Source organism: Chrysemys picta, chromosome 13 (assembly GCF_011386835.1).
Source record: "Chrysemys picta bellii isolate R12L10 chromosome 13, ASM1138683v2, whole genome shotgun sequence".
NCBI classification, from domain to species: Eukaryota; Metazoa; Chordata; order Testudines; family Emydidae; genus Chrysemys; species Chrysemys picta.
The window spans coordinates 2,454,734-2,477,772 of record NC_088803.1 but is presented as its reverse complement, the minus strand read 5'-3'; the positions used below and the strand labels follow the sequence as shown (position 1 = coordinate 2,477,772).

At 46.6% G+C, this 23,039-nt stretch overlaps 1 protein-coding gene across 1 annotated transcript; it reads left to right on the top strand.

Annotated features, from left to right (window-relative positions):
- The first annotated feature begins 8,845 nt into the window (after nt 1-8,845).
- On the top strand, nt 8,846-22,321 carry LOC101944721 (fibrinogen-like protein 1-like protein). The gene is made up of 3 exons (XM_042846946.2): nt 8,846-9,068; nt 10,203-10,343; nt 18,138-22,321. The coding sequence occupies exons 1-3, from the start codon at nt 9,065-9,067 to the stop codon at nt 18,761-18,763; spliced, it is 771 nt and encodes a 256-aa protein (XP_042702880.1). The 5' UTR covers nt 8,846-9,064; the 3' UTR covers nt 18,764-22,321.
- Nucleotides 22,322-23,039: the final 718 nt, after the last annotated feature.

Below are 23,039 nucleotides of genomic sequence, written 5' to 3'. Positions count from 1 at the left end.
AGAAAAACCTATTTTCCCAATAGATATCCACTGACTAGAGTAAAATGTGACACGTCATTTATATATTTATTTGTTTAGCTTTGAAAGTATTTTCAGCCAATAACTAGTTGTGGATTTCTATAGGTTATTATTTGCATACTTTGATTAAATTGGTAATTCAATATTAATAATGGAAAGGGGCCCTTCTAGATTCTCTCGCAGGGGGCTTCCAAATTCCTTGTTATGGCCCTGCTCCTGACCAACTGCTTGGGAAACATTGAATTAGTGATCTCGCTTTGTAAGGTCTGCATGGTCCACTTAGTTCTACTTTGCTGGGGTTGATAATGGTCCTCTTCAGTTTCTGTTCATTGTGTTTGTAAATCATTGTTGGGGCAAACAGAGTGTGAGAGAGCTGCCACTTGTGATTCTTATGAATGGCCTTGAAATGTCTTCTTTAGATTTATCATTTCTGCTGAGGGAATCGGGAAAAATACCCAAAGCAGGATTCAAGGTCTTGTGATAAAATGTCATAGCATGGAGTTAAATTGTTGATGATTGCTTAATGTTTAAACCATGAAAAATTGGTTGTGGTCCCAGTCATGGAGGAACGACTACTCTGAAGTGTGCTTTGTGTGTGAAATGGTGGGACACATATTAAATGTGTGCCCATTTGATGACTGGGACTTTGGGCAAGGTGGTAATTTCTGGGTGTGTCCAGTGAGAGGGGTTGGACTCTGCAGAAAGATGTCTCTGAAGATCTTGGGCACTGGGGGTTCCCTGAATGTCACCTGCAAGGCAAGGTTAAGACTGGCAGAGTTTTAAGGAGTTTGCTGGGGAGGTGGGCGGACTGACGTGGCAGGGAGCTGACACACAGTCTAAGCTCCAGCAAAACTCTCCTTTGCTAAGGCAGAGGGGTAACAGTGGCTTATGGTTCTGGGTGCCCTGAGGAGAGTATCACATGCTGAAAAGAGGACACACCTTCCCTTCAATCCTTCTGCTCCCAAGCCTACTGCAAGAACCTCTCTCTAACTGAGCTCTCTCAGCCCTTTAAAGTGATCACCTGACCTTTTCCCAGCTGGGTCTCATAATCAAACAAGGCTGGCAGGACCCAGGACCCCAAAAGGCCAGCCCACCCTGTTACACAGAGGATGATGAATATGATGCCCAAGGAGATATTTCACCACAGGATGACCCAGGGGACACGGACATCATTCTCCTTGATGATAACATGGGCTGTTCATCTGCATTTCCACCTGATGATCTGAAGCAGTCCATGACCTGGTGGGGAGAGTGGCAGAAACCCTTGGAATCCAATCTCTATCTGACCAGCAGGAGGAATAGGGAATCATTGCTATACTCCAATCCAATGAAAAGGGGAAAGTTGATGTTACCTCTGTGCGGTGGACTGCTGCAGTCTGCCAAGGACATCTCACTTTCACCTGTGTCTACAGCTACAGTAGAGAAACAGGCTGATTGCCTTTATCGGGTGGTACAAGAGAGAACCGACTCACCTCTGCCCTTCCTAGCAGAGAAGCCAGGAAACCAGACTTTGTGGTCAAGAAAATCTACGCATGTGGTACTCTGGACATGAGGGTAGTGAATTATGCAGCCCAGACTCTATGTTCTGAGATCTTTTTGTCTTTTGGGATGAAATCATCCCATATTTGGATCTGTTCCCAGATGCACAGTAGAAGACAGCTAAGGACCTGATACAAGAGGGCAAGTTGGTCTCCACACGCAATGTTCAAGCAGCTTAGGACACATCTGACTCAGCTGTAGGTCTGTGGTCTCCAGCAGCTCTCTGCAGAGGTATTCACAATTGTGCTTTGCCAGTCTCTCTTCTGATATTCAACAAATATTGAGGACCTCCCCTTTGAGGGTGAAGGACTGTTCAGCACTGTCACAAGATGCTTCTTCAGCTACCCAGTGAGCAGCGCTGCCTAGCCTGTTTTCATGGTCTACTAGTCACAAACACATATAGTCTGTTTCTCGTTCACCACGTGCCCCTTTAATCCCCAGTGTCCAAACATGGCAGGAGGGAGCCCAGGTATACAGCAGGAGGAGCCTTCCATAGCTCTCTTTCCTCCACCAAGCTCACACACTGACCTTTCCTGATGTCCTGTTCCTCCCAAATGGATATCCTTCCAGTTACTGTGCCATTTATCTCATTAGCCCAGTGACTGCCTGTGACGTTATTGATATAATCTGGGACCATATAGATCATTGTTGCAACCGAGGTCCTGTAGTGGCATGCAAATCTTGTATAAAGGGGGTCAAATGGGGTGTCTAAGAGAAGATTATGGTTTACTGGTTATGATTATGCTGTCTATGTGTGTGTATTACTTTTGTAGTTGAAGTTATGAATATTGGCTCTATACTGTCTGTATTTCAAACTTATGCTATGCTACTGGGTGACATCCCAGACAAACTGGTGTTAGCTCTGCGGAGCCTGCTTGATGGCCCATTAAGGACCATCAGCTATACAATGGACCCATTGAGAGAAGGCAAATATGCCTTGAGACTCAGCAAAGTATGCAGGAACTTGCCCATGTGACTCCAGACTCCATTTTGCTGTAATTTTCCACAGTAAGAACAAGGAGGTGTTCTTACACCTGGAAAAGACTATATAAGGCTGATGCCTCATCTCCATCTTGTCTTCAATCCTGCTTCATACCTCTGGAGGAACTTTGCTACAAGCTGAAGCTTTGAACAAAGGACTGAGGACCCATCCCAGCGGGGGATGTATTCCAGAGACTTGATTTGAACCTGCAGTTTATTCCATCGCTGCTGCAAGCCTGAACCAAGAACTTTGCCATTACTGTATGTAATTGATTCCATTTAACCAATTCTAACTCTCATCTCTATCTTTTTCCTTTTATGAATAAACCTTTAGATTTTAGATTCTAAAGGATTGGCAGTAGCGTGATTTGTGGGTAAGATCTGATTTGTATATTGACCTGGGTCTGGGGCTTGGTCCTTTGGGATCAGGAGAACCTTTTTCTTTTACTGGGGTATTGGTTTTCATAACCATTTGTCCCCATAACGAGTGGCACTGGTGGTGATACTGGGAAACTGGAGTGTCTAAGGAGATTGCTTGTGAGACTTGCGGTTAGCCAGTGGGATGAGACCGAAGTCCTCTTAGTCTGGCTGGTTTGGTTTGCCTTAAAGGTGGAAAAAACCCCAGCCTTGGGCTGTAACTGCCCTATTTGAGCAATTTGTCCTGAGTTGGCACTCTCAGTTGGGTTCCGCCAGAACCGCATTGTCACACTGCCACCAAGTGTCAGTGATCCCCCTCAGTGGTAGATTGGTTGATTCCAACTAAACCTGCAACCTTCACTGTGCTGCAGCAACCTGGATGCTACAATCGGCCTCTGTCACCCCCCCCCCCCGCCCTATTTCAATTTAGACCTTTTCTTGTCTCCAGGAGAGGCCTTCTTCATCCTCTGAGCTCTGTCCTCTTTATGGGGTTCTATTTGGGCTCCCTGGGCCCTCTCAGACTGGCCTTCCGAGGGCCACCAGTGAGGGTCTCCTGCCTTCCACCCACACATCCCATGGACCTTTCCTCTAGTTTCCTTTGCCCCTGCTTTGTAACTACTCTAGTAAGTTGTCCCTCCAGAGATTCAATATCTGGATCCATTTCTCTTGCCCCAGGCTCCAGACTACACCCTTTCCCCCCTTCTTGGTATATCTTTCATTCCAGGCCTTACAACAAGATTCTGCCCACCTCTTCCAATAGGTGTCCCATCTCTTTCACTCCTGGATCTATTGCCCCCTTCTCAAGTACTTCTCCCCCCCACACCTGAAAACTTCAAGCACGTCGACTCTCTCTGAGCTTGTTATATGTCTAGGGTCCTTAAACCTTGCACCTGGAGGATTAGCTGGAGGGCCTATATTTGAGATTTCTTTACACAGATCCCACCATTGGGGTCTCTCTGTCTGTCCTCTGCTCTTTTTACATAAGGGAAATGGAGTCTGGTCCATTCCTATCATCACTGCATAGGGCAACGACTTTACAAAACCCAATCTGCCGTTTAAACTTTCCCCCCCACTTCCAGTGGAATGACTGCCATGGGTTAAGTATTATTTTCCCCGTGTACATAATGGATTGTTATAATCAACCCCTTCTGCTGCCACTACCATCTAACCAGGGTTCTCCATACATGGGAACATGCGGCTGCTGAATCCACCATGCCCCTTGTGGTTCTCCAGCCTACATTGATAGGGATTTATCCCTGGTTCGCCTTTTATGCCTGTCCACCCACAGAACTCTGGAAACCCACAGTCCATGTGTAGGCAGCCTCTCTTAAATGTCCTTTGCTACCAAATTGGTAAGAAACCACTGAGTGGGCCCTAGGGGCCCCCTTGTGTGTCCCTTGCATTCCCTTCCAGTGCTTTGAAGACTGAGGTGCCTCAACCTTCTTCCCCTCTTCCACATACTCCTCCATTAGTTTTACAGTGGACTCCAGTGATTATGACTGATGCCTTCAGACCCAAACTCTCTCAGCCTCGGAGAGGCTCTGGGTAAACTGCTCAAGAACAACTGAGTCCATTATGGCCTCTGTGTCCTGCCTATCTGGCCTCACCCATCGATTGTCCCAGTCAGATCATTTTTGCACAAAAGTCCAGGGATGTATCATGCCGTTCCATCTGGCTACTCTAAATTGCTGGTGGTATTTCTCCACTGACAGGCCCACCCTGTCCAGAATAGCAACCTTCAGTATACAATAGTCTTCAGCTTGATGCTCTCTCAGGGCCATCTCAGTCGCCTGAGCCTCACTGGTCGGGTAAGGCGCTAGTTGTAGTGCCCAGGCACCCTTGTACCATCTGGCGCAAGTAGCCACCCACACAAAAGTCAGCAAAAAGGCATCAGGGTCATCCCTGGGCCGTCCTACATAATCCCAGGCTGCCTGACTTCCAGTTCTCTCACTGGAACTCACCAACCTCTGCAGGAGCTGCAGCTACTGTACCTAAAACTGCTCCTTGGTGAATTCCTGCAAGACGGTGCAGAGAGGGTTGTGACACAGCTGGGATACCCTGCTGGGTTGAAGGATCTTCGGGTAGAGGGGAGGAACCAGCTCAGCTAAGGAGAGGCCACACCCAAGAGCAGGAGGGTGGTCCTGGAGGAACGTGGCAGGGTAGGACGCGGGAGTGGAACACCGCAGGGGGCCTGCTGTCCAGAAAATATCCACGTAAATATGACAGGCAATTTATATATTTATTTGTTTAGCTTTGAAGGTATTTGCAGCCAATAACTACTTGTAGATTTCTGTACGTTATTATTTGTATACATTGATTAAATTGGTAATGCAATATTATTACTGGGAAGAGGCTCTCCTAGGTTCTCTCACAGGGGGCTTCCAAATTTCTTGTAAGAGCCCTGGTCATTGGTCACTATAACAAGGTTGGGACTCACCACCACGGCGCCTCCTACTGGTTACTCCAGGAATTAGCTCAGTCCAGTGGAGCGTCCCCTCTTGGTGGTATCCTGCCCGTTGTCTTGCCCTCGGTTGGCTTCTGAGCCCACGTCACTCACCAACTCGCAGCGTCCTCTTCAGGACCACTGCCCTCTGGCAGTGCCCCTCAGTCCTTCCGCATCCCCTTCCAGGGGGCGGGGGGGTGTCAATCAGCAGTCTCTATGTCCAGCCACTGTGGTCAACCACACATCCCAAAGTCTAATCCCTCCTATCAGGGATATGGCGTGGTCTATAATGGCCGCTCCCTACAGCCAATGGCTGGGTGTACTGCAAGGGGGGAAGGGGAGGTCCCAGGCCCAACCTCTTCTCTGGGTCCCGACCCAGGGACCTTCTGGCGGCAGCCTCGCTGTCCTTCTTCTCTCCCCTCATCTGTCCGCTTTCCTGGGCCGCTTCCCCTACGGCCCCTTGCACCCGCTAGGCCCTTCCCTTCAGGGCCTGCAGCCTGGCAGGCCTCAGGCTAGAGCTCCCCTCTGCTCCCTGAGCCTGGCCAGCACTGCGCTGTCCGCGGTGCTAATCTCCCTGCTCTGGAGACAGACCTTCCCCTGTCAAAGGCCTGGGACAGATTGACTGCTATCTCCCTGAGCAGCCTTCTTATAGGGCTGAGCCTGGCCCTGATTGGCTGCCTCCAATCTGGGCTCTGATTGGCTCCCAATAAGCCCTTCTCCCATTGGCTGTGCGTCTGTGCAGGCTCACTGGCCTGCCGCAGCCCATACTCTCAGGGAGTGGGGCAGCCGCCCCACTACAGTCACCTTTTGTTGAGGTTTTACCAGCTTTGCCCATTACTTTGGGGTATGCTCATTTATTAGGGTTACCTGACCCCTTATATGTCTCTGGACTCAGCACATCCCTATCCCCATTTTCACACTACAATTGTTCTGGCAGTAACCCACTTGATGACCAAACCCCACAGGATTTTTGGGCGCTGCAGGGATCTTTTAGCTTAGGTACGAGGAGAGTTGCTGCAGAGCGAATGAGGAAACCAAAAATAAAACCACCCATTAGGGGGCGGGAGAGAGAGAGAGAAGCAACCAGCTTAACCATGAAAATTATTTATTGCCAGGTAATAACCATAGGGGAGCCGAACAAACAAAACAGTTATAATTTTAAATCTAACTTAAATTTGATTATAAAAGTCAGGTTTAGAAAACTATAACTGATCCCACAAGTCAGGATCAGTTGAGACCCTAGAGAGAGAGAGAGAGCTGGGTTCTCACCACACCACTCTGTGAAGCTTGAATTGATCGGGGGGTCCCAGGTGGTGGTGGTAGCTTAGGGTCCGGAGTGCTGGAGACAGGCAGAGCCCCAGCACGATCAGTCAGGAGAAGATGAATCCCAATGGAACTGATGCAGACCTTGGATCCAGGCATCAGAGCACTTACTTGAGCATGGGTAGGGTTTTTTTTTTTTTTGTAGAGAAACAACAGTGGTTCAAGAACATAAGAATGGCCATACTGCGTCAGACCAAAGGTCCATCCAGCCCAGTGTCCTGTCTTCCAACAGTGGCCAATGCCAGGTGCCCCAGAGGGAGTGAACCTAAAAGGTAACGATCAAGTGATCTCTCTCCTGCCATCCATCTCCACCCTCTGACAAACAGAGGGTAGGGACACCATTCCTTACACATCCTGGCTAATAGCCATTAATGGACTTAACCTCCATGAATTTATCTAGTTCTCTTTTAAACCCTATTATAGTCCTAGCCTTCACAACCTCCTCAGGCAAGGAGTTCCAAAGGTTGACTGTGTGAAGAAGAACTTCCTTTTATTTGTTTTAAACCTGCTGTCCATTAATTTCATTTGGTGGCCCCTAGTTCTTATATTACGGGAGCAAGTAAATAACTTTTCCATATTCACTTTCTCCACACCACTCATGATTTTATATACCTCTATCATATCCCCTCTTAGTCTCCTCTTTTCCAAGCTGAAAATCCCCCAATCTCTCCTCATATAGGACCCATTCCAAACCCCTAATCATTTTAGTTGCCCTTCTCTGAACCTTTACTAATGCCAGTGTATCTTTTTTGAGATGAGGAGACCACATCTGTACGCAGTGTTCAAGATTTATATAAGGGCAATAAAGATATTCTCCATCTTTTTCTGTATCCCTTTTTAAATTATTCCTAACATCCTGTTTGCTTTTTTGACCGCCGCTGCACACTGCGTGGACGTCTTCAGAGAACTATCCAGGATGACTCCAAGATCTCTTTCCTGATTAGTTGTAGCTAAATTAGCCCCCGTCATATTGTATGTATAATTGGGGTTATTTTTTTCCAATGTGCATTACTTTACATTTATCCACATTAAATTTCATTTGCCATTTTTTTGCCCAATCACTTAGTTTTGTGAGATCTTCTTGAAGTTCTTCACAGTCTGCTTTGGTCTTAACTATCTTGAGCAGTTTAGTATCATCTGCAAATTTTGTCGCCTCACTGTTTACCCCTTTTTCCAGATCATTTATGAATAAGTTGAATAGGATTGGTCCTAGGACTGACCCTTGGGGAACACCACTAGTTACTCCTCTCCTTTCTGAGAATTTACCATTTATTCCTACCCTTTGTTCCCTGTCTTTTAACCAGTTCTCAATCCATGAAAGGATCTTCCCTCTTATCCCAGGACAACTTAATTTACATAAGAGCCTTTTGGTGAGGGACCTTGTCAAAGGCTTTCTGGAAATCTAAATCAAGGGAGAACACTAGATTTGTTTATGTGTAAACAAGGGAGTTTACCAAAGTTGTTTTGTTCAGGCTAGACATGTGAGCTGATCATTCCTGGCTTTGAGCGGTGTTCCTTGGAGGGAGCCCACAATGCAATTAGGGAGCTTCAGTATTTTGGATATCAATAAAGGATTTATTACTAGAATTGGTCTGATAACTACTGCTGGGTGGGTGCAGGTATGGGTTCATTAACATTTGGAGCAGAGATCCCCCATCATGCACTGCTTCCCTGCTTCTCTGGTCCCAGAGTTCTGTGCGGTTCTTGCCTTGGAATCTCTGTTCTCCATTCTGTATGCTAATGAAGATGCCTCCTTGTCCCACCTTCAATGCAAATGGGGCTACAGGAGTTTCCTTAATCCTGTCACCCTTATCCAAGGGGTTTAGGTGTTTCTCCCACAGCCTTTTCATTGCTTTTTATAAGTCTTTTTTCTGATTGGTTTTGGTTCAAGCAGAGGGAGGGCTTTCATGAGTCAGACAGGCTGGGTACTGCACCCTGGTTCCCCAAGAACACACAGCTGCTAGGTAACAGGGGTTGCTGCTGGTCCTTTCCATTTCTATTCATTGTGTTTGCAAATAATTGTCAGGGACAAACAAAGTGTGAGAGAGCTGCCACTTGTGGGTTTTATGAGTGGCCTTGAGATGCCTTCTTTAGATTTATCATTTCTGCTGAGGGAATCAGGAAAAATACCTTATGTTACCCTGAAGCAGGATTCAGGGCCGTGTGATAAAATTGTATAACATGGAGTTAAATTGTTGATGATTGATTAATGATTAAACAATGATAAATTGGTTGTGGAGTTTCTTGTATAAATGGATGAATCCTCAGCCCTGAGTTTGAAAGCCGAAGAGGACTTTCAAGGTTTCTAACACCATATCAGCTGCTCAGTAACACCATCTCAGAATGGGTGAGTTGAGCTGATCTCTTTGTTTCATGGCTGCATAACTGAATGTGTGGGTGGAAGCATCTGCTAGTCTTTCCTAGTTTACTCCATGCTATTGTGCTGAGAACTTGTTGCCATTAACTTGAATGCTCAGTTAAAATCTAACAGTGTCAAACAGAAGCTCCTGTCAATGTGCAGAGATATATGTTTGTTTCCATACACAGCAAGTACTTTCAGTCTAAAATGACTTTAGTTAGATTAAGAAAAATATTGGTCAGAAAGAACAACAGTGAAGTCACCATGAAGGAGCACAATGGGTGTGTGTGAGTTTTATCTAGGACAGGCAGAAGCAACTCTCAGAGCAAAATGGCTACAGAATTCTGCAAACAGGGCTCTTAGAAATGTAAAGGTGAAATAAAAAGAAAACAATAAAGCATCAGTTTAATCACTTACTTATACGGCATTGTAAACCCCTGACAGCATCACAGAATGAACGGAAGGTCTTTGCCAGGATGAAGAAGGTTGCAACCTGTCAAAGAGACCCGGCAACTTGGGATTCCGCTATGGCTCTCCCCAGTATCCGGGTTGATCACGAATTGTAGGAGGCTTTCTTCATGTCCTCATTTTAGGCTGTGAGGGAAAGAAGAAAATGGAGTAACCTTCTGGGGTGTATATTGATGAGGCAAAGTGGTTGCGTTTAGGTCTGGCCTAGCTGGCTCATCTTAACTAAGCTCAACCTAAACTCAATCTTTTTCCCAGTCAAGATAAGGCCTTTGTTTAAGTCTCTGGTGATGCCCCCATCACCCTTTTCCTAACATTTTTCATAGAATAATAGATTTTAAGCCCAGAAGGACAACTTGGACCATCAAGTCTGAATTCCTCTATACCACAGGCCTGAGAACTAAGCCCATCCTTAAGCACTTTGCTGAATCAAGGCCAAAATGAGGATTAGGAGGGAGTCCAGGCCTAAGGCATGTGGAAAAAGCAGCTTTCCTCTTTCAAGCTCTGTCTTTGATATAGAAAGTTCTGTTCTTCAGTGGAACCCAGGTTGATCCAGTGACTATATGGATGGGCTCAGTACTGAGAGTTCAGTCAGAAGCTCTGCGGTGTGGGAAGGTTTTAGTATCTGACTCCTATCTCCTGTCTGCTCCTCTACAGGACTGCCATCCTGGGCACCGCTTGCCGTTCTGTACCTGCTCGCTCTTTCCTTTGCTGTTAAACTTCCTACTGGCAACGTGCAGCTCTTTCATGGCTCTGAAGGTGACATCCTGAACCTGGAAGATATCAGAACAAAGAGTGGTGAGCCGTGAAACAATCAAAAGGCTGGTTGATATCTTAGATGGAATGAAATTCATGCTGGGCTGGAAATGAACAGAACAGGGGTTTGGAGAGGTTTGGTTAAAAAAAAAAATTCCCTACAGATCTTAAAGCCAGAAGGGATGGCCAGACTGTGTCACCCAGGGATTCTTACATCAAGCCAATCACTTCTGGTTGCACTAGTGCAAATCTCTTGGACACCCAATCTCATTTTAAAGACTTCAAGTGATGGATTGAGACCTGCCACATCTCTCATTAGCTTGCACCAATGGTTAATCACCCTCATTGTTAAAAAGGCACATTTTATTTCCAGTCTCAGTTTGTCTAACTGGGTGGGGGAGGGGGCACAGCTCTGGCACTAGATAGGGTGGGGACAGCCCTGGCCATGGCTGCTGGCAGCCCCCAACGCTGACAGCTCCAGTCCTGGCTGCAGCTGAAGAAGTCACGGAAATCTGTTAAAGTAACAGAATCCGTGACATCCATGACTAAATCGTATTCTTGCTCCTGAGTTAAGATCCAGAGATCCCAGATCTGATCTCCGCTGCCAACAACCCCTCCACGGGCTTGGTGTGAGAAGTGGTGGCCCCTATGGGGAGTGAAGACAAATGCACGGGAGTGACAGGAAGGGTACAGAGAGAGAGGTGGTGAGGCTGCTGAGCTTTGGGTGCTAATGGGTTCCAAGAGGTGAAGGAACATTGCTGTCAGGGAGGCTATAGAGTAGCTAGCAATGGAGCCGTGTTGATATACAATGCCCCAGCTTCTCCACAAGGAGTGTTAGGGTTACAGCGTAATGGGATGTGGCCATGACACGCTAGAGTGATGGTTCCTGAAGGTGTCCATCCTAGCCCCTAGAGTTTTCATTTAGTCATTCATAACTCTGAAACCTTCACTTTTTCCACCTGAAATTTTCCAGGCTTGTTCTCTGCCTAAAGGTGAAGTTTTCAGAATGTTTGACTAAAAAAGCTCAACCACTTTTGAATACCAATATTTTTTTTTTATGATATCAAGTTTGGCAGACATTTGTTTTTACCAGCCCCAAATCAAAACAACTGCTGCCTTGAATGGTGGAATCTGTACACTCCTTATCTACTGTTTGTGAGGAAACGCTCAGCATAGTCCCCACCCCTTTGCCCATCCCCACTTCCTAATCATCCCCAAGGAAATACACTGACATGAATCCAGAGGTGAAAGTAAGCTGGTACGGGCCGGGTGCAGTAGCATACCCGCAAGAAAATGGAGCCTTTTCTCCCTCTCTGACTCCTCCTCCTGGAGTCCAGCAATATTGAGGGTCCGGGCCCCACCTGCTCCCCCCCCCCCCGCGCCTCCCCTGAGTATCCAGATGCTTTGGAATGGATAATTGTCTCCGTGCCGACTTCAAAGCTTGTTTCATTGTCTGCACAAATCTTTCAGCTAATCCATTGGTGGATGGATGATATGGTGCTGAAGTGATGTGGTGTATCCCATTTGCCTTCATAAAATTTTGAAACTCCTGAGAGATGAACTGCGGTCTGTTGTCACTCACAAGTTGTTCTGGCAGACCGAAATGACTAGAGTCCCCGTAGTTTTTGGATAGTACGCTCTGCAGTAGTGGACTGCATTATAGAGACTTCTGGCCATTTAGAATGGGCATCTACCACCACCAAGAACTTGCTTCCTTCAAGGGGCCCAGCGAAGTCAACGTGAATACGTTGCCACGGGTTTTCAGGCCAGTCCCATGGGTGTAGGGGTGCCCACTGGGGTGCATTCCTCACACCCTGACATGACATACAAGTTATTGCCTTCTCTTCAATAGCACTGTCCAATCCAGGCCACCAAAAATAGCTTTGTGCAATTTCCTTCATGCGCACTGTTCCACAGTGACCGGAATGTAACTGTTCTAACATCTGTGATCTCAGTGGTGGTGGGATAATGACACATCTCCCCCACAACAACCAACCAGATTGGATTGATAACTCCGTCCTCCTGGACATGTAGGTAACAAGGTCGGGTGAGACCGGAGAGGTGTGTTGAGATTTTCCATGCATCACTAGGTCCATAACTTGGGACAATACTGGGTCAACGTGAGTTGCCTTCTTTATCTGAGTAGCAGTGATGGGTGTATTCTCTACCTGTTCAAAGTAGAAGATTTCCTTTTGGGCACTATCTTGATGTTTGACTGGCAAAGGCAGCCTTGAGAGACCATCGACATTGCCGTGCAGAGTGGATTTCCGATATTTAATTTCATATGTGTGCGCTGAAAGTAACAATGCCCAACGTTGCATACGACTAGCAGCTAATGGGGGAATGCCTGTGTAGGGTCCAAAAATTGATGTCAGAGGTTGATGGTCTGTGAGAAAAGTAAACTTCCACCCAAACAGGTACTGATGAAACTTCCGAATTCCAAAAATGATTCCCAATGCCTCACGTTCGATTTGGGCATAGTTAGTTTCTGCTTTGCTTAGAGTGCGTGAAGCAAAAGCAATAGGTCTCTCTTCTCCCGAAGGCATAATGTGTGACACGACTGCTCCCACTCCATAAGGGGACACATCGCAGACCAATTGTAGGGGTAAGGATGGATCAAAGTGTGTTAGAACTTCAGAATTTAGCAATGCATCCTTAGCTTTGTTAAATGCAACATTACAGGCTTCAGTCCACTTCCAGGTCTTGTTCTTCCCAAGGAGTTCGTGAAGTGGTTTTAGCCGTGTGGCTAACTGTGAGATGAACTTTCCATAATAGTTCAGTAGTCCTGGAAACGAGCGCAGCTGGCTAACATTTCGTGGTGGGGGAGCCTCCACAAAAGCCTTAACTTTTGCAGGGGCCTTATGAAGACCTGCAGCATCAATGATGTGTCCTAAATATTCAACAGAGGGCTGGAAGAATTCACAATTGTCTCTGCGGACTTGTAGGCCATGCTCTTCCAGTCTTTGTAGGGTAGCCTCTAAATTCTTTAGGTGATCCTCCTCATTCCTTCCAGTGACCAGGATGTCATCCAGATAGCACTGGACTCCTGACAAGCCACACAAGATCTGGTCCATAGCCCTCTGGAACAGGGCGGGAGCAGATGTTATTCTGAAGGGTAGGCGACAGTATCGATAAAGCCCCTTATGAGTCACAATCGTCAACAGCTCTTGAGACTTTTCATCGACGTGCACCTGTAAATATGCTTGACTCATATCAATCTTACTGAACTTTTGTCCCCCAGCCAGGCCCGCGAAGAGGTCATCGATGCGGGGAAGCGGGTATTGCTCTGCACATAACACCAGGTTGACAGTGACTTTAAAATCACCGCAAATCCGGAGGGAGCCATCTTTCTTCACTATTGGAATGATAGGAGTGGCCCATGGGATATGGGTAACTGGTATTAGGACTCCATTTGTGATCGGGCGCTCCAGGTCCGCTTCAACCTTGGCCTGATGGCATATGGCACAGTTCTGGCTTTCAGATATTTTGGTGGACTATCAGGTTTAATGTTCAATGTCACAGTGATTCCCTTCATACTTCCCAGATCCTCTCCAAAAACAGCAGCATGTTTCCTTAGTATAGTGGTCAGACCGGTTTCTTCTTTAGTCACTCGGTGCACTTCTGCCCAATTCACCTGGATCTTCCCAAGCCAAGACCTACCCATTCAGGCTGGGTAATTACCTCTCACCACAAACAGTGGCAACTTAGCAGCCTGTCCATTGAGCTCCACCTTAACATCAGTAGTGCCCAACATGGGCACAGCTTCTCCTGTATACGTCTTCAGTTTTTGTTGCCTTAAACGGAAGATGCTGTAGCTTTTCTTTATACACAGTCTTGGAGACCAGCGAGACGGCTGCACCGGTGTCCAGTTCCATGCGTATAGGTGTGCCATCCAACAACGGGGTTACCCAGTATTCATGTGAGCCCACTGCCAAAGACAAAACGTGCAGTGGCACTTCTTCTTGCGATGAGGTTTCACCTTGGTCATCCTGGGTCTGCTCTAGGGTATGCAGGGTTCCCCTTTTGGTCGGCCAGACCACAGGCCTCTTTTTCTTTTGTTTACAGGCACACTCAATGTGTCCCTTTTTGCCACAGTGTCGACACACCCGGTCCTTACACCAGCATTCTGATGCCTGGTAACCCGGCTTACCACAGCGGTTACATTCCTGACTCCCCACAGTTTTGTGGGTAGGTTCTTGTGACATTTTATGCACCCTAGGGGATGCACTGATGTATTGTACCTCCTTTGTAGCCAGTTCCATGGAGACAGCAATATCAACAGCCTTCTGCAAGGTAAGCTGAGCCTTTGTCAATAGGCGCTTCCATATAGCTTCACTGTGTAGGTCACACACTAACCTGTCACGCAGGGCATCATTTAACATCTCCTTAAATTCACAGTGTTCCGCAAGCTTTCTCAAAGTTACTACAAATTGTACAACTGTTTCATCTTCTTTTTGTTCTCTTTTGTGGAACCTATATCTTTTGGCAATTACCAGTGGTTTTGGGGGGAAATGGGACCCCAAGATTTCCACAATGTCACTGTAAGATTTGGTCTCAGGCTTAACAGGGTGTAGTAAGCTGTGTAGCCGGGAGTAGGTTTTAGCCCCTACAACACTTAAGAATACTGGCACCTTCTTTGCTTCTGTAATGTCATTTGCAATAACCAAAAGCTCAAAACGCTCAGTATACACCTGCCACTGCCCGATATTCTCATCAAAAGGGTCCAGTGTCCCTGTAAGTGTAGCCATGGTTTTAGTTTCAGTTTCACAGTCAGTGCCAACAAGCAACAGCTAAAGGAGTTTGGTAGGGTTTTTCTTTTTCTTTACCTTGACTTCTACTTCTTTCTGATGCTGGGGCAGCACAGGAATCCCGCCCTCGTCGCCACTTTGTCATATCCTTGGGGGCAGCAGGTTTCGGAAGAAATCACTTGAGACCAGAGAGCAGCAAGCTTACAAAGCAACCATTTATTTACAGACACTCACTGACCTGGTCAGCCAGTTGGAACTGACTGGCTATCCCCTAATAATCTAACTCAGTTGCCATAGGAACAAAAACCATGACAACTAAATACACAACAATAGGAACCCCATTGTGCTGGGCGCTGCACATACAGGTCCCTGCCCTGAAGCGTTTTAGACAGGACAGACAGATGGTGAGGCAAAGGGGAGAGATTATCCCCACTTGACAGACACAGAACTGAGGTGCAGCGATTTAACGACCTGCCCAAGGTCTTGCGGGACGCTGGGGTCAGAGCCAGAAATTGGATCCAGATCTCCCAAGATCTTTAGCCTCCAGAGCCTTAACCTCAAAGTCATCTGTCCTCTCTAATACAGAACCAAAACGAGGTCTGCAAATCCCACAGAAAACCTAAATGGGCACCACAGAGTGCCCTGTACTCAGTTGGCTGACCACCTTCAGCCATTCACATCTAAGGGCTACATTGTGCCCCTGCCGTGCTGGCCATTCAGTGGGGGAGGAAACAAGTTGCTCTGGATCCCAACTTCCCGGAAGTGTGTGTGTGGGGGGGGGGAAGTGGGGGGGTCCCCTCAGCTGGCCACTCAACCTTGTAGACAGAAGCAGCACTGCCTGGAGCAAAACGGTTCCTCTCTAACTGACTCTGATGAAACTGACCCTGGAATTTTGTTCCATTTCAATACCAAAAAGAGGCAGAGAGCAACTGTCCGGAATTTAGAGACTATAGTGACTATAATCCAATCTCATACTTTCAAGGCTTCAGCCAGTCAGCCGCAGGAGTCAGGAAGGAAGTTTTAGCACAGCTGGCTAGATGTGTTCTGGGATTTGGGTTTTTGTTTGTTTGTTTTGGCTTCCTCTGAAGCACCAGACACTGTCTGCAGCTGGGGACAGCACACCAGATGGGGTGGCGTAGTGCTTGGAGGTGGTGCAAAGAATCCAGTCCCAAGATGCCTGACTAGTGTGTCTTGCTCACATGCTCAGGGTCTAACTGATTGCCAGGTGTGGCGTCAGGAAGGCATTTTCCCCAGATCAGATTGGCTGGGATCTTGGGGGCAGGGGTTCTCCTTCCACTGCAGCATCGGCAGGGATGGTGTCCCTAGCCTCTGTTTGCCAGAAGCTGGGAATGGGCGATGGGATGGATCACTCGGTGATTCCCTGTTCTGTTCATTCCCTCTGGGGCACCTGGCATTGGCCACTCTCGGGAGACAGGACGCTGGGCTAGATGGACCTTTGGTCTGACCCAGTCTGGCTGTTCTTATGTTCATGGAGTGTGGATCATCATCTGGGATCATCTGGGCACATCTCTCCTAATCAATTCCCTGCCATTGCAGACACCTCGGGCACTAGTGGCACCTCAGTGTCTCCTGTTCTCTGCCTGTGGCACACAGTTTAATTTCCTGGGGACTGAAATGCTTTCGTCTAACTGAAATCTTCGGGCTTAACATAGAGGGATCAGGTGAACTGTAATAGCCTGTGATACACAGGAGGTCACACTACATGATTGCATGGTTCCTTCTGGCCTTAAACTCTATGCAACTATGAAACTAGGAAAGAGGACAGCAATGATTAGCGAGTTGTGGGAACTGATTTATGAGATGGTCAAAAGATCAAAATGTGGATAGTATGACTAAAGGGGGACATAAGGTGGGGGTATCTACAAGGATTGGAGGAGTCTAAACACAAAGGAGAAGTGTGATAAATAAGGGGGGGGGGTAGAGCTCCCTTTTATGGACACCCAGCCAGCCAGTTAGCTATAAAGTCCCTCTTGGTGGCTGCCTCTTTACCTGTAAAGGGTTAAAAAGTCCCCAGACAAAGAAAAGCGAGTGGGCACCTGACCCAAAGAGCCAATGGGAAGGCTAGAACTTTTTAAAATGGGGGGAAAGCTTTCCCTTTGTCTCTCTGTTGTTCTCGCTGGGCTGGCGGGACAGAGCAACAATGCTGTAAGCAGCTTTAAGCCAGGTATGATCATAAATCATCGGATCCTGCCTAGAACGACGTATCTGAACTCCACATGGGTAAGTAGATCAGCATGTTTAGCTAGACCAGATCAGGTTTAGTTCTGTTTATATTTTAATGCTTGTGGACTCCTCTGTGCTAACCCCAGATGCTTTTTGTTTGCTTGTAACCTTTAAGCTGAACCCCCAAGAAAGCTATTTTGGGTGCTGAATTTTTGTAATCGTTTCTTTTAAGAGCTAACAAAAAGCCTAAATTCCAGATGTATTTTTTTCCTTTTTATCTTTTTTAATAACAGGATTGGATTTTTGGTGTGCTAAGAGGTTTGTGCATGTTGTTTGATTAACTGCTCATTTTCTTTGTTTTCTTTCTAATCTCTTCCCCGGAGGGGAAGTGAAAGGGCTTGAGGGTACCCAACAGGGATGAATTCCCAAGTGCTCCTTCCTGGGTTCAAAGGGATTTTTTTTGCATTTGGGTGGTGGCAGCCTTTACCAAGCCAAGGTCAGAGAGAAGCTGTAACCTTGGGAGTGTATACAAGCCTGGAGTGGCCAGTATTAATTTTCAGAATCCTTGCGGGCCCCCACCTCCTGCACTCGGAGTGACAGAGTGAGGTTTCAGCCCTGACAAGGGGGAAAGACTATCTAGGAAGAAATGAGGGTAGCATGAACCCAGGAGTAATGAGGAAAAAGTTAAGGAAAGGAAAATGTAAGAAGAATATGAGGAATGTCTCCTTAAAGGTGGAATAAATGCGGCTGTGAAATAATCTCCCAAGATCCTGTATGAGGTAGAAACCCCATCAGCTGAGACATTTAAAAATGGACTGGACAAAACACTACAAACTGTTCTGCAGGGAAAGGCCCCATTGATATGACAGTGACCTCTGTGACTCTTCTGTGCACTGTATTTCAGGGTTCCCCAGAGACTGTGACAGTATCCCCAAGAACAGCAGCAGTGGAGTCTATGTCATCCAGCCGGCAGGCTCTCCCCCGCTGGTGGTGTGGTGCAACATGGACACCAAAGGACAAGTCTGGACGGTTGTCCAGAGAAATTCTTACAACACAGAACTTGAGTGGAATGATTCCTGGGCAAACTACAAGTATGGCTTTGGTGATGTGCAGAATGATTACTGGCTGGGGAATGAGTACATCTCTCTGCTCACAATCCAGGGAGCCTACAAGGTCCGCTTTGTAGTACAGGATGCATCCAACAATACTCACTATGCTGAATATGACACCTTCAGTGTAGATACAGAGTCACGTGGCTATGCCTTGCGGCTGGGCAGGTACACGGGAGCTGGAAAGGATTTGTTCACTAAGGAAGACGTCGTGCATGACAACATGAAGTTTTCTACCTATGACAATGATCAGGACCTATCCAGTACCGCAAATTGTGCAGAAATTTATCAGGGAGGCTGGTGGCACAGCAAATGTTATTATGTCAAGCTCAATGGGAAAGGCAAGAATGTTCGGTGGAGTGGCGTCTGTTCGGCTGAAAACTGCCGCTCTACTCTCATTCTTGTTAAACGGGTCTGCTGATCCTCCATCAGGGGCTTGAACCCCGCTGGAGAGTCCATGATAGGAAAAACTATTTCTCTAGGAGGGTGGTGAAGCACTGGAATGGGTTATCTAGGGAGATGGTGGAATCTCCTTCCTTAGAGGTTTTTAAGGCCTGGCTTGACAAAGCCCTGGCTGGGCTGATTTAGTTGGGGATTGGTCCTGCTTTGAGCAGGGAGTTGGACTAGATGACCTCTTGAGGTCTCTTCCAACTCTAATCTGCTATGATTCTATCTCTCCCAGGAGATGTCTTCACTGCTGAGTTAACTCAGGTGACTCACCCAGGTTTGAGCACCCAGGTCAGCCTATGTCTGGTGTGAGCAGCCTGACCCAATTTACTGCGTCCTCGCGGGTGTTGAGCTCATCTATGTGTGATGCTAGGACTTCTGGGGGTGCATCTCCTAGTCCTTTGTGCTGCAGTATGCCGAGCCACTCTGTGATTCTTTCCCAATGAATTGTGGACACCCAGCCAGCCAGTTAGCTGTAAAATCCCTCTTGGTCTGTTCTCTGCTTGCTTTACATGTAAAGGGTTAACAAGCCCACAGGTAAAGAAAAGGAAGTGGGCACCTGACCAAAAGAGCCAATTGGAAGGTAGAACTTTTTAAAATTGGGAAAGAAACTTTCTCTTTGTCTGTTGTTCTTGGGGCTTCAGGGATGGAGCAGCAAGTCTGTGTAAGGCTTGAACCAGGTATGAAAATTCATCTTAGAATCACAGAATCATAGAATATCAGGGTCAGAAGGGACCTCAGGAGGTATCTAGTCCAACCCCCTGCTCAAAGCAAGACCAACCCCAACTAAATCATCCCAGCCAGGGCTTTGTCAAGCCTGACCTTAAAAACCTCCGATGAAGAAGATTCCACCACATCCCGCTCTCCCCTACTGAGTGTTCTGTTTTAGTGTAACCCTTCTGCCCCTCTGAGTTGGCAGCAACAAGGGCCGGGTTCTGTATCTAGGGGTTCCGTTTCAATAACGCAATGCAAAACCGGCTCAAGCCCCCACCCAGTGACCTGGGACAATTACACACCACTCCCCTTGGCGCCACTAAGAGGCAATACTTCCCCTCTCGTAAGCATGGAGTCTGAGTGTAATGGAAAATGTTTATTAACATGAGGTAAACGACATCAGCATTAAATTGGGAAAACACCACAAACAGGATTCATAGCACAAACCATGAGCAAAAGACCCACCCCCAAAGTCCCAAACACCCCAAAAGTCTCTTGAGTCCAGCAACCCAAAAATCACCCAAAAGTCTCTGTCCCTGGTCAGTACTGCCCCAGAGTTCAAAAGTTTATCTGCAGAGTCTTCCCCCCCCCCCCCAACCTGGATGGAAATGCGGGGGAGAAAGGGGGCACGCAGGGTATTAAGGGGCACCGTATGTGGTCTGAGGCCAACTGCCCCGCCTTTCCATGGGTTTCTGTGGCAGCCTTCACCACGAGCCACTCCACTCCGCATCACTCCAACCATCCCACAAACAGCTCCGCTCGCTCGCTTTCCCATGGGCTGCACCAACTGTCCCACAAACTGCTCTGCTCAGCAATAAATCTTCAGGCTCCCGCACTAGTTAACACAGCACTCAGTGATCTCAGCTCATAGTGATGTCAGCTTGCAGTAGGGGAGCCCCAGTGCTAGTACACTATTAGCCCAAAGTAAACTCAGTATTGCCACCTGTAATTAGACTCTTAATGGAAGCAAATTAGCTCTGTGTGACGTTATTGACATAAACTGGGACCATATAGATCATTGTTGCAACCAAGGTCCTGTAGTGGCACCCACATCTTGTATAAAGGGGGTCAAATGGGCTGTCTAAGACAAGGTTATGGTTTGCTGGTTATGATTATTCTGTCTATATGTGTGTATCAGTTTTGTAGTTGAAGTTATGAATATTGGCTCTATACTGTCTGTATGGCAAACTTATGCTATGCTTCTGGGTGACATCCGAGACAAGCGGGGATTAGCTCTGCCTAGCCTGCTTGATGGCCCATTAAGGACCATCAGCTATACAATGGCCCCATTGAGAGAAGGCAAATATGCCTTGAGATTCAGCAAAGTATGCAGGAACTGGCCCATGTAACTCCAAACTCCATCTTGCTGTAATTTTCCACAGTAAGAACAAAGAGGTGTTCTTACACCTGGAAAAGACTATATAAGGCTGATGCCTCATCTCCATTTTGTCTTCAATCCTGCTTCATACCTCTGGAGGGACTTTGCTACAAACTGAAGCTCTGAACAAAGGACTGATGACCCATCCCAGCGGGGGATGTATTCCAGAGACTTGATTTGAACCTGCAGTTTATTCTATCGCTGCTGCAAGCCTGAACCAAGAACTTTGCCATTACTGTATGTAATTGATTCCATTTAACCAATTCTAACTCTCATCTCTATCTTTTTCCTTTTATGAATAAACCTTTAGATTTTAGATTCTAAAGGATTGGCAACAGCGTGATTTGTGGGAAAGATCTGATTTGTATATTGACCTGGGTCTGGGGCTTGGTTCTTTGGGATCAAGAGAACCTTTTTTGTGTATATTGGGATATTGGTTTTCATAACCATTTGTCCCCATAACAAGTGGCACTGGTGGTGATATTGGGAAACTGGAGTGTCTAAGGGAATTGTTTTTGTGACTTGTGGTTAGCCAGTAGGGTGAGACTGAAGTCCTCTTTGTCTGGCTGGTTTGTTTTGCCTTAGAGGTGGAGAAACCCCAGCCTTGAGCTGTAATTGCCCTGTTTTAGCAATTTGTCCTGAATTGGTACTCTCAGTTGGGTCTCACCAAAACAGCATCATCACACTATGCTATTCAACAGTGGAGGGAGAGGTACAACTGGTGTTTCAGGCCCTCACAAGATGCCCATACCATCAGATACAAATACCTAACCTCTCTCAATTCACTGGGTTTTGTAACCCATGCCCCTTGTCTAGCGAGTGCTACTTAGTTAATGGTGAGTCTCTCTGTCATACAACAGTTCCACTGGCCTTGATTCACAGAATCAGGGTAACAACACTTTATTCTTCCTGCCCCAATAACAGAGAAACTGGGGATCCCACACCAGCCAAAGTAACCACTTTCAGTTGCTGTTGTCCCAGGCTAGGCGAGTGGGTGTGCCTATGCAAAAAATAAATTCTTTTCCACCCTCACCATAATTCACCACCAGATGTCAGGGTAGAGCTCATCCTGACTCTGCTTACATTAGCAAATGAGTTAGTAACAGAATAAGTACCCAAGTTTCTTAATTTCCCTGTGATAGCAACTCAACTTTTGTTAACTGTTTGAAAGCACAAGCTTTAACAACCACTATGTCTTTTTAACATAACATAACAAATGAAGATAGTATAAAATGAAACCCAAATGAAGTTTAAATTCAGGTCTAAGCAAACACATTGAGGGCATTAAACTTTTATATTTGGGTGTGCTTGGGCGACAATGATAGAATCCTCTTGAAATTGGTTAGTTTTAACATTTTGCAACAAAACCAGATATACTAGATATTGTAATATTTTGGACATTTTGGCTGTAACATTCTTATAACTATATTTTCATATTTAATAAAGTGCAAACAAGTTTGTAATTCGTCTCCTCCAAAAAAACTGACATTTTCTTAATATCAGCTTTTCAGTAATGTTGAGGTTTCTCCCTACAGTTTTTCTTTGAATAAAAAAACCCTGTGATTAGTAAACAAGAATCCTTTTCATTTGCAATTGCATTATGTCTTGAGGCAGAAAAAGCATTTCTGGAAGATAAACCTATCTCCAGTCATCACTCTTTGAAAAACTGGAGCTGAGAGGAGTGGGTTTGTCGACTAGGAATGTAATGGGAATCATTGGGTGGGGGGGGTCTTTCCCAGTCAACAATTGGAGACCCCAAAACTTTTACATAGCAGGCACACTTGTTGGGGTCCACAGCTACACCTGAGAAATGGGCTGAGAAATGGTGGGCATGCTGAGTCACATCTAATTCAGGGTACAAACTGGTCTGTGTAACCAGAAAGGATGGAGAGGCCTCAGATTGCAATAATCCAGTGCAGATAAATCAGGCTTATCCACCCTGTATCCTGACACAGCAGTTAAGGTTAGATTTTGAAAACTGTCAGATTCATAAACAAACCCCTTTTCGTGCTGACAAACCAAAACAAAGCTGGGACACGCCCAGAGGGGAACAGCACTCACATACATGTCGGATGCTCCTTGAGAATTGCTGGCTACCGCAAATGCCCCATTTTGCTGCTTCCAAGCCAGTCCCCTTGGCTTCAAAGTGTTGACCTAG

Excerpts from the sequence above, each read along its gene's own strand:
- LOC101944721 (XM_042846946.2), top strand. Across the intron at positions 10,344-18,137 it reads AGATATCAGAACAAAGAGTG|GGTTCCCCAGAGACTGTGAC; the intron begins GTGAGCCGTGAA and ends ACTGTATTTCAG.